Source organism: Nicotiana tabacum, chromosome 8 (assembly GCF_000715075.1).
Source record: "Nicotiana tabacum cultivar K326 chromosome 8, ASM71507v2, whole genome shotgun sequence".
Lineage (NCBI taxonomy): Eukaryota > Viridiplantae > Streptophyta > Magnoliopsida > Solanales > Solanaceae > Nicotiana > Nicotiana tabacum.
This window is the reverse complement of record NC_134087.1, coordinates 4962811-4979601: the sequence shown is the minus strand read 5'-3', so window position 1 is coordinate 4979601 and position 16791 is coordinate 4962811. Positions and strand designations below refer to the sequence as shown.

Below are 16791 nucleotides of genomic sequence, written 5' to 3'. Positions count from 1 at the left end.
AATGTGAACTTGAAGTTCATAAAAGATAGTGCATCTGCAATATATTGCAAGGCATTCCAGATGGATTTGCTGACCCATAGAAAGTAACAGTATTCTCACTACAAATGCTCATATTAAAATAAGTCCTAGAAGGACAAAGTCTATGATACACTTATATAGACAAATTGCTTTCAAATAAAATTCTTGATTAAGAAGATGGGCAACTGATCATAATAAGGAGGCAAAAAATTTAGAAGATCACATGACATAGTACTTCATAAAATCTCAGAGAGGTTCAGGCACCTGAAAATATGAATGAGAAGATTTCTATTTCATGTCTTTATGAAAAAGGTGGTTGGAACTGATATAAATTGTTCGTCGATTACATCTATGATAACGCTAAATATATATGAGGATATTAGGTCTTGTGAAACAATTCAAGTAGAACTAGTGTCAGATGAAAGATGTGTAGTTTTGGACCTGCTGTTCAAACACTTGAAAGTATAAAGTCAATGGTGTGTGCAATCACCTTTATCTATCTTATATGTCTAGCATGACATGAAAACTTGACGTAAATCTAAAGTCGTTAGATGACTGATATGACTTAATTTATGACAATCCTTGAATGATTTAAATCGCGTAAAGCATATAGAATTCTTGGTCATAAAGTACTACATTCTAAATGCAATCTGTGCACATTTGTATTTTGCTGTAACTATAAGCATGATAATATGATAACGAGATTTTTTTTACCTCTATAGAGATATTGAGAAGGCCATTCCACGACATTACAAAGGCATTATATATCCATCAAGAATGATTTTTTCAGGGTGCAATATATTCACTGGAGTTAATATGGATGATTTATTCACCAAATCTCTGCCGACGTCAATCTTCAAGAAGCTAGTGTACAAGATCAGGATGCGAATGCTTAAAGATGTGAATTGATGCTCTCATCATGGAGAGTTGATATGCGATGTATTCTTTTTCCCTTATAAGGTTTTGTCCCACTGAATTTTCCTTGCAAACTTTTGTAACGAGACAACAAAAGGCTTATTTCTAAACACGTGTATTCTTTTTCCTTCACTAAAACATTCAAGGGGAATTGTTATAAATAAAATTGTATTTAAGTGAATGTATATTGCTGTATGGACATTCTAAGAAATACACTGTATATATGCAGTGTTTTCTGACAAATTTCCAAAGAATCGTCATTGAAATATCTATACGTGTAGATATAGCAGACCCGAAGATCTCGCAAGACAAGAGTACGACATCGTATTTTCGGACTGATGGGGAACAAGAAGATATTACAGAAAGCAAAAAGACAAATAAAAAACGTATAATAATAGCAGCAAATAAAATGGGGTAAAGAGGATAAAATCACGGACTATTCAATTCCAATGGGATGATAAGCATCGTTGAAGCCGTGATGTAATCTTGGTGATGCTACTTATTCCATTTTCCCTTCTTGAGCCCAAACTCATGAAGGTCAAAAATAAAAAAATTACAAAAAGCTGAAATCTTGCAGTTTTTTTAATTATTTAATTCGTCCTATGTTGGATTAAGTTTTGCGGTTAATAATTCCCAATTTCTAGTCTCCAATGGAGCCTCGTGTTGGTAATAAGTTCCGGCTTGGCCGGAAAATCGGTAGCGGTTCTTTTGGAGAGATCTATCTCGGTAATATGAACACCTTTCATTCATTTTCAGGTTTCATTTTCTTTTTGGGGTTAGTTTAATTGGTGATTTTGTATGCTTTTCAGGGGCTAATGTTCAAACTAATGAAGAGGTTGCAATTAAGCTGGTAAGTTCAAAATTTGATCTTTTTTATTTCCCAATTCATAATCTATTAGTTCAAAGTTGTTACAGAAGTATAGTTCTGTAGTGTGTAGTCTCTGCTTTGGTAATTGAAAATGTAAAGAATATGTTTTGCTACTAAAAGCCTGCGAATTAGCTGTTATTCGATGATGGTAGGTTATGGTTAGCCACTAAAACAAACAATTATGTGGATGCACGGTTTGTGTTCAATTGCTAATTTTTTTTTGGGGGTGGGGGTGGGGGTAGGGGTAGGGGTATTAAGCTTAAGCTGTTAAAGAGAATGCATTTAGGTATACTTTAACATCCCTACTTATGTGCGGATGTGATTTTGCCAAGCACATGGAAATCTTTTCTTGATGAAGAGTGATAGTGAGGCTCAGACCCATGACCTTTGCTTGTTCTAGTAACGTATTAGTAAATGATTTGAGTAAGCAACCCAAAACCTTAAGATAATGAGTGGAGTGACTCAAGACCATTATAAACCCCTTGCAAGCCCTTACATAACCGTGTGGGACAATTTTATAACTCAACACCTCCCGCGCGCTTAGCTTCATTTGGGTTTCACTTGTGAACCTTAATGTGTGCTTTTGGGGTGGGAGAATAGGTTTACTAATGATTGGCTCTAGTACCATGTTAAATTGTGTGGCCGGCTCAATTTCTACGCGCATGGCATGAATCAAGCCCACTTTTGAGTTGCGTGTTAAAGATGTCATTAAGCAAATAAAGTTGTGCCATCTTTAATCGCTTAAGTGTTTAGATTAAATAAATACTCACACACTCAGCAAACAATGTTGACCATTTGATCGTTTGGTCGTATGATCAGAGTTTGGTTTAATGGGCTGGGTTCAAGAAGCTCTGTGTGGAATAAACATTTTTGTGTTATGAAGTAATGAAATAACCACCAAGTTTCGGGAAATGTATAAATTTGTGAAGAATTTGTTATACATAGTCCGGTTCTGATTTATTCTCTGGTTACTATCTACACCTTTGTTACTTAGCCTGCAATATGAGACTGAGTGGTGAATTTGCATGAACTAAGCAAGTTCCGTGGTTTTGAAGAAATGAAAACAGTTTCACTGCTTCACAATGGTCTTTCTGGAGTTTTTGATATAAAACTTGATAGATATTGCATATTAGATTTTAAATTGAAGTTGTGCCTGTAACTTGTTGATACTCATGATAATATTGTACAGAGCAGTTCTGCTAATGCTCGGTCATTCGCGACTTTCCTTCGATTGCTTCACTGAGGAAATGTTCTTTGATTTGCATGGCTAAGTTGCTGATTTCTTATTTCTTATACTCAGGAAAATGTGAAAACAAAGCATCCTCAACTATTATACGAAGCAAAGTTGTATAAAATACTACAAGGAGGAAGTAATTTCTCATATTCATGTTGCCTGCTTTTTCTTTTCTCAATACTCGATGCTTATTTCTTGTCCTTATCAGTTGGATTTCTTTTTTGATATTGGTAGCTGGAATCCCCAATTTAAAATGGTTTGGAGTTGAAGGAGATTATAATGCCCTTGTGATGGATTTGCTGGGGCCTAGTCTTGAAGATCTCTTCAACTTCTGCAGTAGGAAGCTGTCTTTAAAGACCGTTCTCATGCTCGCAGATCAGATGGTAAGAAGTTTTGCATTTCTTTATTTATTCCATTGACGATATAAAGAACTCTTCTCATCCTTGTCGATTTACAGATTAATCGGGTTGAATTTGTTCATGCCAAATCTTTTCTTCATCGAGATATAAAACCTGACAACTTTCTTATGGGATTAGGAAGACGTGCAAATCAGGTACTGGGATAAAATTTCTTATTTTGCTGCTTATTTCACCTATTGCAGGTATGGTATCTGTTGACTCCTAATTGCCATGGATTAATATAGGTCTATATGATTGATTTTGGGCTGGCTAAGAAGTATAGAGACTCATCAACTCATCAGCATATTCCATATAGGTCAGATCCCTTGGAACATTCTATGCGGCTGACTTTGGTTTGCTTAAGAAGATATAGTCCTTGAAATATGATCTTCATGCCCATGCGATTCCTATATGGTCCAAATAGAGTATTACTTTGAACATATACATGTTCTTATTTATACAGTCTAAATATAGTATATTTATATGGTCCAAATAGAGTAAATATTTAGTCTGTTTGATTACTTATGTGCTTCTGCTCGAATTATTTGTCTTTCAATTTATACGGACAAATTAATTAAACAAAAAAAAATGTACTAATTATGACAGCTTGACGCAACAAGGGGTTTCGTTCTAATGGAGAGAAGATTCTCGGGAGAAGAATTTTATATATATATATATATATATATATATATATATATATATAAAATGTTGGTGGAATTTTTTATCCTTTAAAATAAATTTTATATTGATAAAATTATCATCAATTTTTTTAATATTTAGAACTTTAAGATTAACTAAAAGTATAGTTATTAAATCTTTTTTTTTATTTGAGTAGAAAGTCCTAAACTTTAAGTTCCAATAAGCTTATATAAATAATTTTCTTATTTAAACTATGTAACATAATTATAGTACCTTTTATGGTAATTTTCCTAATATTTATATTAATTCCAAGAGAATATAATATAAATTGATAATAACGATCATGAACTACCGTGATACTCTAAATTGTCACAAAGCCAAAATTGTCAAAACATCACAAAATTGTCACAAGGTCAGTTCGATCCCTCGCCTTAAGGATGACATGGTGATCTTCTACCACTGGCACCTTAGTGACTTTTGTTGCTTCGGGTGGCAACCCTTTTATTTAACCGATTTCGGGCATATAAATACATATATACATATAATTTCTACCGAAGCTTGCGGGTGGCGTACCACCCCCTCGGGCCTTAATAGATCCGCCCCTGCCCGTGGAATCGTACTTTTTTACTATGACCTCCCTCCATAGCATGCTCTTCTACCCCGAATCTCCACAGCCACTTCCCCAACAAAGCTCTATTGAATACCCTAAGATCTTTTACTCCAAGTCCACCCCACTTCTTTGGGGAAGTGACTGTCTGCCAATTCACTAGATAAACTTTCTAGTTCCATCCGCCGTATCCCAAAGAAAATTCCTTTGAAGCCGCTCCAATTTTTCTGTGATGCTCACAGGAGCTTGCAATAGGGACAAGTAATAGGTGGGCATACTCGATAAAGTGCTTTTGATGAGCACTTCCTTACCGCCTTTTGACAAGTACCGTTTCTTCCAGCCTGCTAATCTTTTTTCAACCCTTTCAATCACTGGATTCCAAACCGTAGTATCCTTATGCGAAGCGCCCAATGGGAGACCCAGGTAAGTAGTGGGAAGAGAGCCCACCTTACATCTGAGAACATAAGATAGCATCGATGTTGGCAACCTCACCCACCGGGAAAATCTCACACTTGCCGAGGTTGACTTTGAGTCCTAATACTATCTGAAACCACTGCAGGACCTGCTTCAGGTAGGTCAACTGATCCATATCGGCATCACAGAAAACCTTGGTGTCATCCGCAAAAAGCAAATGAGAGACTCTTCGGGCACTGAGCACCCCGATCGAAGCTGAGAATCCTCTCAAGAAGCCTTCGCCCGCCGCACGATCCATCATTTTACTCAGAGCATCCATCACTAGAATGAATAGCATGGGGGATAGGGGGTCACCTTGCCCGAGACCCCTGGAGTTGCCAAAGAAACCACACTGACTACCATTAACCAGGACAAAGAATCTGATTGAGGAAATGCAGAACTTGATCCATCCCCTCCATCTTACCCCAAACCCCATCCGCATCATAATAAAATCCAGGAACTCCCAATTGACATGGTCGAAAGCCTTCTCAAGGTCTAACTTGCATAGTAAGCCAGGTTCTTTATTTTTCCTTCTGAAGTCTACAAGTTCATTTGCCACCAAAACAGCATCCAGGATCTGCCTACCTTCCACAAACGCATTCTGGAAGGACGAAACAGACACGTCAAGAACCTTCTGAGTCTATTGGATAGCACTTTAAAAATAATCTTGTAAATGCTCCCCATGAGACTAATAGGCCTGTAGTCTCTGATACAAGATGCACCTTCTTTCTTAGGCGCAATGGTAATAAAAGAAGCATTGATACTTCTCTCGAAAACACCATTCACGTGAAAGTATTCAATGGCTTCCATCAACTCCCCCTTAATGGTATCCCAACAGAGCTGGAAGAAGGCCAATGAGAAACCATCAGGTCCGGGGGCCTTATCACTAGCACAACTCGACACAGCCTCGTGCACCTCCTCCTCCTCGAAAGCCCTTTCTAGCCATTCCTTGTCTCCCTCTCCTATGTGGTTGAACTCTATTTCCCCCAAAGTAGACCTCCAACTAACTTCCTCTTTGTATAATTTCTCATACAACCCTACTATCGCCCCCTTTTACCTCCTCCTCTCCCTCAATCCTCACCCTATCCACAACTAAAGACTCTATGAAGTTTCTCCTTCGATTTGCAACCGCAACCCTGTGGAAAAACTTGGTATTCGAATCCCCCTCCTTTAACCAGAGCGCCCTCGATTTTTGTCGCCAACTAGTCTCCTGAGTTATTGCTAACTCGACTATTTCCCTCTTAACCTCCCCCAATCTCGCTTTCTCAGATTCATCTAACTCCCTCGCCCCTTCCCCTCTCTCTAATTTCCCCAATTCATGCATAGGCTTCCTCATTTTAATCTCTACCCTCTCAAAAACCTCCTTATTTCACCAAATAATCTCTCCCTTGAGCTATTTAAGTTTCTTCGAAAGACGGAATGAAGGTGTCCCTGATACCTCATAGCTTGTCCACCATTCTTTCACTTTATCACCAATTTTTTGGAACTTTCAACCATATGTTCTCTAATCGGAAAAGAGCATGCACCCCTCCTCCCTCTGCATCCATCTAGCAAGATAAGGTAAATGATTCGAAGTCAGCCTAGGTAAAGGAATCTGCAGCACATTCGGCATGGGCTTATCCCAGGAGGGCGATATTAGAAATCTATCAAGTCTAGACCTTGAGTTGGAATCCTCCGCCCTGGCCTAAGTAAACCTTTCCCCTGACAGAGGAAGATCAATGAGAAATTGATCATTGATGAAGTCAGAAAACTCCTCCATGGCCCTCTAAATCAGACTACACCCTAATCTCTTATTCGGGAATCTAATAGTGTTAAAGTCTCCCCCTAGAACCCATGGAATGTCCCATTCCCCCATAACATTGGCCAGTCCCTCCCAGAAAGACACCTTGGACCCTTCTCCTACCCGTCCGTGCACTCCCCCAAATCCCCACTCCATCCTACTCACTCTATCTTTGACAAGAGCTGCTAAAGAAAAAACTCCCTTCTTAATCTCCTTTACCTCCAAGCTTCTATCATCCCATATAAGAGGAATGCCCCCGGCACTTCCCGCTGCTGGGACCCTGTTATATTGTACCCAACTACCTCCTCAGACACTCCTCACAATCGCATCCGACAAAACTTCCATTTTAGTCTCCTGAAAACAAACTAGGTTGGCACTCCACTCTCTAACTCCCACTTTGATGATGACCCTTTTGTTTGGGTCATTCATCCCCCTCACATTCCATGAAAGAATCTTTAACTTCCATAAGTAACAATATCGCTCTTTTCCCCACCCCCCTAGCCGAGCTCCCTTCCTCCCTGTCACACACCCAACCCCTTCTTTGGTATACCATTACATCTCCTAAATTATTTTGCTTAACACCTTGACCCAACTCCCTCCTTGCACCATCATAAAAAGATTGTTGCTCAGTCTCCCTTAACAGTTCTAACACCCTATCTTCTTTCCTTTCAAAATAAACACCTAAAACTTCCCAAAGTTTAATGGTTTATCCTCTATCCAGAAGGACAAATCCCCTCCTTCAATCCGTGAGGAAATTGGACAAGCATCTTCTATATGTACTCTTTCCTTGCTCCTACCGGAGGAATACAAGACTATAGTATTGCTAGCAATAGGAACTTTAGGTGCCGGAAGGATCTCACCATTTCCTTGAGAGGCACCAATCTCTGAAATTAACACCCCGCTACTATAGGAATGTCCAGAAACGTCAGCAGGATAGCGGGAAGGAAGACATCATGGAACCTTTGGCGGCATATTAAATGGAATTGCTGGTCCGACACTAACATCAATTGGGGCATGCACAACAATCTCCCTAGAAGAAGAAGGAGCTTGAAGTGTAACCTCAGCACAGCTAAGCACATGAGAAGATGAGGGCGATGGAGTTGGGTCCATCAGAGGCGGGAGGCCGTGGAATAACATCACCAGCTTTAGCCAGTGCTGCCTCTGAAGCAGCGGCCATCAAAGAGGGGCACAGATCACTAGAGCTCGGTGAAGAAATACTACTGTGTGAAGCACCATTGGTAGAAGAAGAGGAGCGACTATTCCCATATGCTTAGGAGCGTTATCAGACGCCGCTTGAAATAATCTGTGCCCCTTAGGATCAATTCTAATAGAATTGGGAATAGTTGCTGGCCCATGTGTTGAGGCCCAGGCCTATACTTGCTGAAAACTTGCCCGACCCTATGATAATTAAAAGAGGACTGGCCCATTCTGCCTTTCCAGCCCCCATCACTAACCCAGGGGCACTCACGTCTTTTCCTGCTAATAAAATTTTGTCTTCTTCTCCCAAATTCAAACCCCCCGTCTCTTCTCGATCTAACTTTTGGTTCCGGCTTAGCCCACTGATCCGGTGAGGCCTCCCCTCCCCTCAAATACTGACTTCCCCTCCCCTCCATTCTATTTGACCTTCCCTTTTCTTCTGCCACTATCACATGCATAAAGATAGGGCTAAATTCAGGGCTCAACCAAACCCTATAACTCAAGTAGCCATCTTCCACCATAGTGGAGACAGAGACTCTGCCCCCTTTCCTCACCACAATCCTCACTCGCGAGAGATCGTGTAGGCTGCAAGTGACATCAATAAAACCCCCATAGATTTCCCCAATCTCCTTGAATAGGTCAAGACACCAAAGATGCACCGGGAGACCCATCATGTTGACCACAAATGTTTCGCCGGTGAAACGAGGGTCGAGACACCCATCATGTTCCACCCATTTGTCTAGCTTTAAGACCCATCGAACCACCTGTTTCCTTTGACAAGAATTTCTGAAGCTTGAGGCTCGTCGACAAATCGAAAGAGATATTGCGTGTCCCCCAATTGCGATATTTTCAGCCCGTCCTTGACATTCTATGCCTCTGCTGTCCAGTTCCTAACAACCTCTAGAGAACCAACCTATTTGGAGAAAGACCCAATCAGACAAGATTCCAAGAAACCCTTGCGCCTGAGAGTGTGCTCCTCAGACAGCAAGAAGTGCGGCTCCTGACCTACGTCGAGCTTTCGATGGCATCTTCCCCCAAGTTTTAAGGCTGGCCAAGAGGCAGCTTTGATGAAAGACATGTTTTCCAGTTTTTCTAGATTCTAGAGAGAAGTAGGGGCTTCTCTCTGTAGAATCCATCATATCTAAATGCGGCTGTCCCAAAAGCAAATTTAGGTTTACTTACTATAATCTCATTTTGAGAATAGCTATATCACCTTTCTATTTTTTTCTTCTATTAGTACTTATATTTTAAGCTTACTTCTAGTCATTCTTTTAACTATCCTTTTAATATGATCAAACTGCTTCTTGGTCTGCCTGCCACTACCTTTTAAGAGGCACGAAGCCACTAGAACTTCTTGAATGGGAATGAAGTAGTTTAAACAAGAACTTGTTTGCACTTTGTATTCCCTCCATCCCATCTTATGTGAAGGTATTACTACTTGGGAGTCCAACTGTTTTTCTTTGACTATGATTTTGTCAAGCTTTCTTTATTATTAACTATGTTTGACTTTTAATACTTTCATGCAGTTTTCAAATATATAGATTTTATTTTTTAAACTTGATGACTCTATGCCTGAATTCACACCGAAAATGAGGTGCTTTGACCCTCGTACTCTGAACCCCTTCACATAAATAAATTGGGATAGAGGGATTAACTGATTTTGTTAACAAATTTGCTGATAGGGAAACGGTGCTGACTTCCTTTTAAGTTTCTCTTCAGTTAAAGTGCTTGTCCTCTTTTTTTACTTTGATTATGTGTTGATAAAAGATTTGTCATTCTAGTTTCCATTGACTGGGAATGGTTGAATATGGTATATGATATGATGTAATCTTGAACTTTGTAACCTTTTGCAGTACCCTCTTGGTACTGCTTTATCAATGCAACACTTTACCTTATAAAAAAATGATATGGAACCGGATTTTCTTGATCTTTCCCAGTTTTTTTTTTTTTTTTTTTTTTGGTCATTCATTATTTCGTTGAATTGGAGTGGAGAGCTCGGTCAAGTTGTCTCTGTGTGACCTATAGGTCACGGGTTCGAGCCGTGAATCAACCACCCATATTTGCGTCAGGGTAGGCTGCGTACATTATTCTCCATTGGGGTGAGGCCTTACCCGGACCCTGCGTGAACGCGGAATTGTTTGTGCACCGGGCTGCTAATAGAAAGAATTGATGGCATCAACAATCTGGTATTGTCGTGCTTACTATAGAGGGTACCATCGTACTTACTGTAGAGGAAGTCATCTCTTTGTTTATAAAACATGTGCAATTCACAGAAACTCTTAACAGTGAATGTTTTGAATTAGGATTGATCATTCTTATTCTTAGCTCGTGAAGAAGTATATATTTATATATTGAATAATATAATTAATTTCATTGGATGCTTGTATTCTTAATTAGTGAATTAGCTTAAAGAGAGATCTTCCTCCAGGGCGTGGATGCATGATTTTAATTTATCTTTTAATGTGATACAGAGAAAACAAAAATTTGACAGGAACTGCTAGATACGCAAGCATGAATACTCATCTTGGCATTGGTAAGCTTTTGTTTTCTCTTACCTACTTGTACCCGTTTGTTTATATGGATTGTTTTTACTCTATTAAGCATGCTTGCCTTCTCTGAGTTGCCTCTGAACCATATAGAACAAAGTCGAAGGGATGATTTGGAATCGCTGGGTTATGTTCTAATGTACTTCTTAAGAGGAAGGTAAATGTTTCTCCCTCCAGATTTTCTTATATGTTTGGTCTTTTGCTCCTTTCATGACAGTCTTACATTATGCTTTCAAAAACATGTAGTCTCCCTTGGCAGGGGCTGAAAGCAGGCACTAAGAAACAGAAGTATGAGAAAATCAGTGAGAAGAAAGTATCAACATCAATAGAGGTAATTTATGCTCCATCAATTTTCATATGGTAGCTATTTATTTTTTTATTCAATAAAATGATAGTAGTGCAAATTTTCCTTTATAGACCTTGTGTAGGGGATATCCTGCAGAGTTTGCATCATATTTTCATTACTGTCGATCACTGAGATTTGATGATAAACCAGATTATGCTTATTTGAAGAGAATTTTCCGTGATCTTTTCATTCGTGAAGGTATGATCATTTCTGCTCTCCATGCCTTACTATTTCATCTACACAGAAGATACTACAACTAGTACTTCAATTTCAATGTTCTCAGAATTTGTTCTTCCATTTTTCTTCCCCTCTCTTCCTTTTCCTTTCTCTCTTCTATTTCAGGGTTTCAATTTGATTATATATTTGACTGGACCATTTTGAAATATCAGCAATCACAGCTTGCCAATCCTCCATCTCGTGCTCTTGTGAGTGGCTTAAATAAATTAGTTTATGTTGAATTGGCATCAAAATACGAAAATGAAATGATATTTTTGGGACAGGGTGGTACTGCTGGGCCAAGCTCAGGGATGCCTCATGCTCTTGTTAATGTTGAGAGGCAATCAGGTATGCTCCGGTACAAGGCACCCCTCTCCCCCCAACACCCCCTCCCCTCCCCTACCTAAAAATAAGAAAAAAATTATCCCTCCTCACGAAAAAAAGGGAAGGAAAACTAAGCAATCATTCTGTGCTAACTGCTGTAGTGCTGTGGCATAAAGTGGTCAGGAATACTTTTAACAGGGAGCTGGTAATTGATCTATTTTTTCTCTTTCCTACTTTATGGAACATGTCATCCTCAGCTCTGTTCAAGCTCTTCTATTAGTATGTATAAAAAAGGACAGCCTGGTGTACAAAGCATCCCGCATTCACGTAGGGTCCGGGGAAGAACTGCACCCAAGGGGTGTGATGCAGACAGCCTAACCTAATGCAAGCATTAGTGGTTGCTTCCACGGCTCGAACCCTTGACTTATAGGTCACGGGGAGACAACTTTACCGTTGCTCCAAGGTTCCCCTTCTCTATTAGTATGTATCTCTTGTTTCATAAACATAATGCAAAGATAAAACTAGAATCAGTTTGGATTAGTCCATCATATCATTTATTTTGGATGGCATGCCTATCCTGTTTATGGAAGTATACTACCTCTAAATCTGCTTGTTTCTTATTCCCTGGGAGCTATATATACATGCGACACTTATTATGCAGGTGGAGATGAAGGTCGACCAACTGGTTGGTCTTCGTCAAATCTTACACGTAATAAGAGCACAGGGCTGCATTTCAATTCTGGAAGCTTATTGAAGCAAAAAGGCACAGTTGCTAATGATTTATCCATGGGTAAAGAGGTCCGTCCTCCTCTCTCCCTATTTTGAACCCTTTGTCCTGTTTCGGATGGGGTTGGAAAAGCGTAATACTATTGCAAATAAATTCTGTGGCAATTTTTACTTATTATAAGTTGATGTGACTGCATTTAGCTTTATCTGGCTGTATAAAGCTAGTTTCTGTAGCAATCCTAATCTATCGAGTACTTCGGCACGAGGATGGATGCATGCAGTTCCCAAAGTATAAGCAAAAATCCTGAAGTTTGTGGGGCAATTTTAATTAACCGAGTGCTTCACCAAGTAGAGGATAAATCCTGCAGTTCCCGAAGGATTAAAATTCCTAAATCACTTCCTCAATTATTTCATCCTGAAAAATCATTTGATGGGTGCAACTCTTTTTGGTCTCTAGGTTTTTCTTTTAAGTTTGTGGGTTTTGGGGGGGGGGGTTGCAAAGTAGATATGGAATAATTAGAGCATGAAATGTTGTGCCTCTAAAGCTCATGTGGGTTTTTTGGAGGTAAAGGAGCAGGAGAGCTTTTAAAGCAAAGGAACATGACTTTGTAAAGCTTAGGGCTTATCTATATTTTGCTCAACTTTTGGAGTTCCCGCGAAGTTCCTATAGGGATAGAGGATTGGGTGTCTTTATAGAGAACCATATTTTTGTGTAGGCTTTCTGCTTCGTATACCTTTTATATATTTGGGTTTCCCCAACAACACCAGTAAATTATTACTTCCATTAAGAAAATGGTGAAGTGGAATAAGATTAAAGTCTCCCTTGGCAATCATGAAGAGACAGGCGGATGTAGTGCTTTAGTTACGAAGAATAAAAAGAAAGAAGTGGCACAAGGGCATTGAACAACCATACCCCCCCCCCCCCACCCGTCCCAGAAAACACAGGAAATGAGGTGATAAAAATTGGCCCTCCTCTTCAGATATTCACCCTTCTCTATGGATATTGTTTTCTGGATCTCCTTCACGGAGTGATTGATGATTGGCTATAGGTTAGACGGCCAAAAGGGTGGTGTGGTTTGTCTGTATGACAAAGAAAAGATGGGTGCACAGTTAGGGGTTGGCATTATGTTACCTTTATTTCTATTTCTTCTACACGTGTGCTTGGTCATCGTGGAACATGAGAGAAATCCTGTATTCATTTGATATTTCTTCAATATAACTGCCAACGGGAGATCAAATAGGTGGCATACATTAAGAATCGGAATTTAGTACAAATACGGATTCACAGCTTACACTTTGGGGAATACGCTCAAAACCTACGCATGTTTTATGATCTGTAGCTACCGGTAAACGTAACAGAATTTGACTGAGTTTTTGTTTGCAGTTATCCAGTTCTAATTTTTTCCGGTCAAGTGGACCATCAAGGCGTCCAGTTGTCTCAAGCATCCGAGACCCAGTGATTGCTGGGGGTGAACCTGACCTCTCCGGCACTCGGACAAAAGATGCAAGTCCGGGACCATTGCGTAAAGTATCCAGTGCTGCACGGAGGAGTTCACCAGTTGTGTCCTCAGATCACAAGCGCAGCTCCTCTATCAAAAACGCCAATATAAAGAATTTAGAGTCCACCGTCAAGGGAATAGAGGGTTTAAGTTTTCGATGATGAGGGACTGCATTAGTAGCTGCGCTTTGTCTCAGTTCTCTGTTCACTGTAAATTTTGGCACACCAACTTGGGGAAGGAAGAGTGCTGATATTAGTTGCTGCCAGGAAGTACCATAAAGCTGAATTATACAATTAAAATTTGGGATGCATTTGCAAAGGCACAGTTAAGGATATGATGGGGTTGCAGAGCCAAACTCACAGATCCCAGTTTATGCTTGTCCATACAGTTGTATGCACTTTCCATATTCTTTTTCATCTCTATCTCTTGCTTGTTCTTGTTCTGCCGTGGTATTCTTGTTGATGTCATGTTGTGAATTATGAAGATGGTCATGTATAATTGCCTCCAAATGATGTATTTCTTTGTTTTAAACATGAGCAAACTGTTCTTTGTTCAAGCTACTTTAATGTCAGTCGATCACTGCGTGGTCAATTTAGGGGTCTTAGCCGGTGATTCGGGCCGTTTCCCTCTCGACGAAGAATTGTCATATTGGTATTTGGTTGATATTGGCCTATGTTATTTGTGTCATATCTGAGACAGTAATTTATTGGAATTTTTACCCCTTATAGAAAACCTTAGTACCCTATTTATTTTAAATAAATACCATTTTAAAATATTGCATCCTATAGATACCTTTTATACTTTATAGCCAAATATCTAATTATAGTTACATCCTACATTTAAGGCACCATATATGCTAAATAATATTTCTCTTACATAATCACAGTAAAATTGACTAACCACGTTCTCTCTCTTTTTGCATACACTTTACTCTTTCTCCCTCAACCCACGATTCATACATCTCCTCCCACCCAAAATTCTCTAGTTCTCCTCCATTATCACTCAATTACAATAGCCTAGGGTAAGTTTAATTCGTTGATTTTGATAGACGAAGAGCAATTGGTTCAACTGTAGCGGCTCGATTCTGCTTGGCAGTGGTCGTTGAAGTAGGGTTCACAGCTTTTGCGTAATTCATGGCTTCGTTTGTGTGATTTGAGGGCTGAGGATTGTTTGTAGTTGTAGGAGGTTGGGCAGATGTGTTAAGGGGCTGACCAGCCAGATTAATGGCTGGCCGCCGGCCGGCGAAGCCATCAGGCTGCTTCTCTCTCTAGATCGCCCAAATCGCCTATTTGTATTCAGTTGTATTCGAATATATTTTTCAGCTGTATTCACATGTATTCAGTAGCATTAATTTATATATTTTAGATGTATTAAAAAGTTATGCGTATTCTCTTGTATTCAGTTTTAATTAGTTGTATTTAACTATTTTATTCAGCTGAAGTTAGTTGTATTTTGTTGCATTCAAGAGTTTTATTCAGCTGTATTCAGTTGTATTTTGTTGTATTCAAGTGTTTTATTCAGATGAATTAAGTTGTATTTTGTTGTATTCAACTGTATACAGTTTTACTCAATTGTATTATTCATATGTATTTCTCTTTATTCAATTATAATCTTTATTGTGTATCTTTCAAATACAGATTAATGAGGGATCGTTTTAGTTCGTTGAGTTAAATTAGGAGAATATCATGTGATTTGATTTCCTTAGTTCGTGGAGTTAAATTAGGAGAATATCATGTGATTTGATTTCCTTAATTCGTGGAGTTAAATTAGGAGAATATCATATGATTTGATTTCCTTTCGTTTTTAACCAGTTTAACCTTCTGTATTTAACGTTAATGCCGCTTGAATACAGCTAAAAATTGCTAAATACAAGTCAAACTTAGCTGGAATTCCAGTTTTTACGCCTATTTTTTTGGTTGTATTAATGAATACAACAACTTAAATACATAAAATACATTGTATAAAAACATAAAAGGTATCTATAACACGTAATATAGCAAAGGGTATCTATAAATGACTAATTAGACTTAAAAGATGGTGCTTTATGAAAAATTCCCTAATTTATTCGAAATATCCAGTCCACCTTTATGTATACAAATATTTTTAGTATGTTTGCAGCCATTGTTATTAGTGTGAGAAAGCGCGGGAGCAAAATATATTATTGATATTAATTATAATATAATGAACCCTATTTATAAGTACAAACTAGTATATAGATTAAAGAGGTATTATCACTTTTAGCTCGCGCCATCAATTATTTATATCTGCTTACCGAAAAAGTGTATAAAATTATATAATTTTTGTATATAAGATACAAAATGCATATATATACAAAAAATATATACATTTTATACATTTTCTCGGTTATTATTTTTACAGTGGCTATACAGTGTCCTTTCTTTTAGATAAAATCTAAAAAATAAATTCATATTTAAAATTTAAATATGTTTAAATTCAAATTCTAAAAGAGTAACTAACTATTAACAACACATAGTGCATAATTTATTTATTTTTAAAATTTAAATTCAAAAAACTAATTATTATCTAGCCTAATTAATTTTGTCCAAAATTGCCAAGTAGCATATTGTAGGACTGCCACTTGGTAGTTTGTTATTATTTTTTTAATTTTCGAATTTTATAAATATTTAAATTCAAAAATAATAATGTGGCTTTTTTTCTAGACTTCCACTTGGCTTAATGTGGTGCCTTTTACTTCTCTTTTATATATGAAGAAAAACTACTCCCTAATTTGAACTGGTAGTTTGTTATTTTTTTTTAAGTTTCAAATTTTATAGACATTTACATTTAAAAATAATAATTTTTAACTAAATAACTAATTATGCCATGTGGTTTTTTCCTAAGCTTCCACTTGGCTTAATATGACGCCTTTTCTTTGGCTTTTAATAAAATATAGATATAGATAAATAACTAATTATGCCATGTCACTTTTTCTTAGGCTTCCACTTGGCTTATGTGATGCCTTTTTCTTTGGCATTTAATGATATATAGATATAGATAAATAACT

General features: G+C 38.2%; 1 protein-coding gene across 1 annotated transcript; it reads left to right on the top strand.

Annotated features, from left to right (window-relative positions):
- The first annotated feature begins 1307 nt into the window (after positions 1-1307).
- On the top strand, positions 1308-14322 carry LOC107796704 (casein kinase 1-like protein 2). The gene is made up of 14 exons (XM_075218910.1): positions 1308-1659; positions 1743-1783; positions 3102-3171; positions 3270-3418; positions 3493-3588; positions 3679-3749; positions 10581-10642; positions 10749-10812; positions 10902-10986; positions 11073-11199; positions 11344-11426; positions 11502-11565; positions 12203-12339; positions 13652-14322. The coding sequence occupies exons 1-14, from the start codon at positions 1584-1586 to the stop codon at positions 13925-13927; spliced, it is 1401 nt and encodes a 466-aa protein (XP_075075011.1). The 5' UTR covers positions 1308-1583; the 3' UTR covers positions 13928-14322.
- The last annotated feature ends 2469 nt before the right edge of the window (positions 14323-16791 follow it).

Coding starts and splice junctions, on each gene's coding strand:
- LOC107796704 (XM_075218910.1), top strand. CDS start 1,584: ATGGAGCCTCGTGTTGGTAATAAGTTCCGGCTTGGCCGGAAAATCGGT. Junction 1,784..3,101: donor AAGAGGTTGCAATTAAGCTG/GTAAGTTCAAAA, acceptor TCTTATACTCAG/GAAAATGTGAAAACAAAGCA. Junction 11,200..11,343: donor TGATCTTTTCATTCGTGAAG/GTATGATCATTT, acceptor CTTCTATTTCAG/GGTTTCAATTTGATTATATA.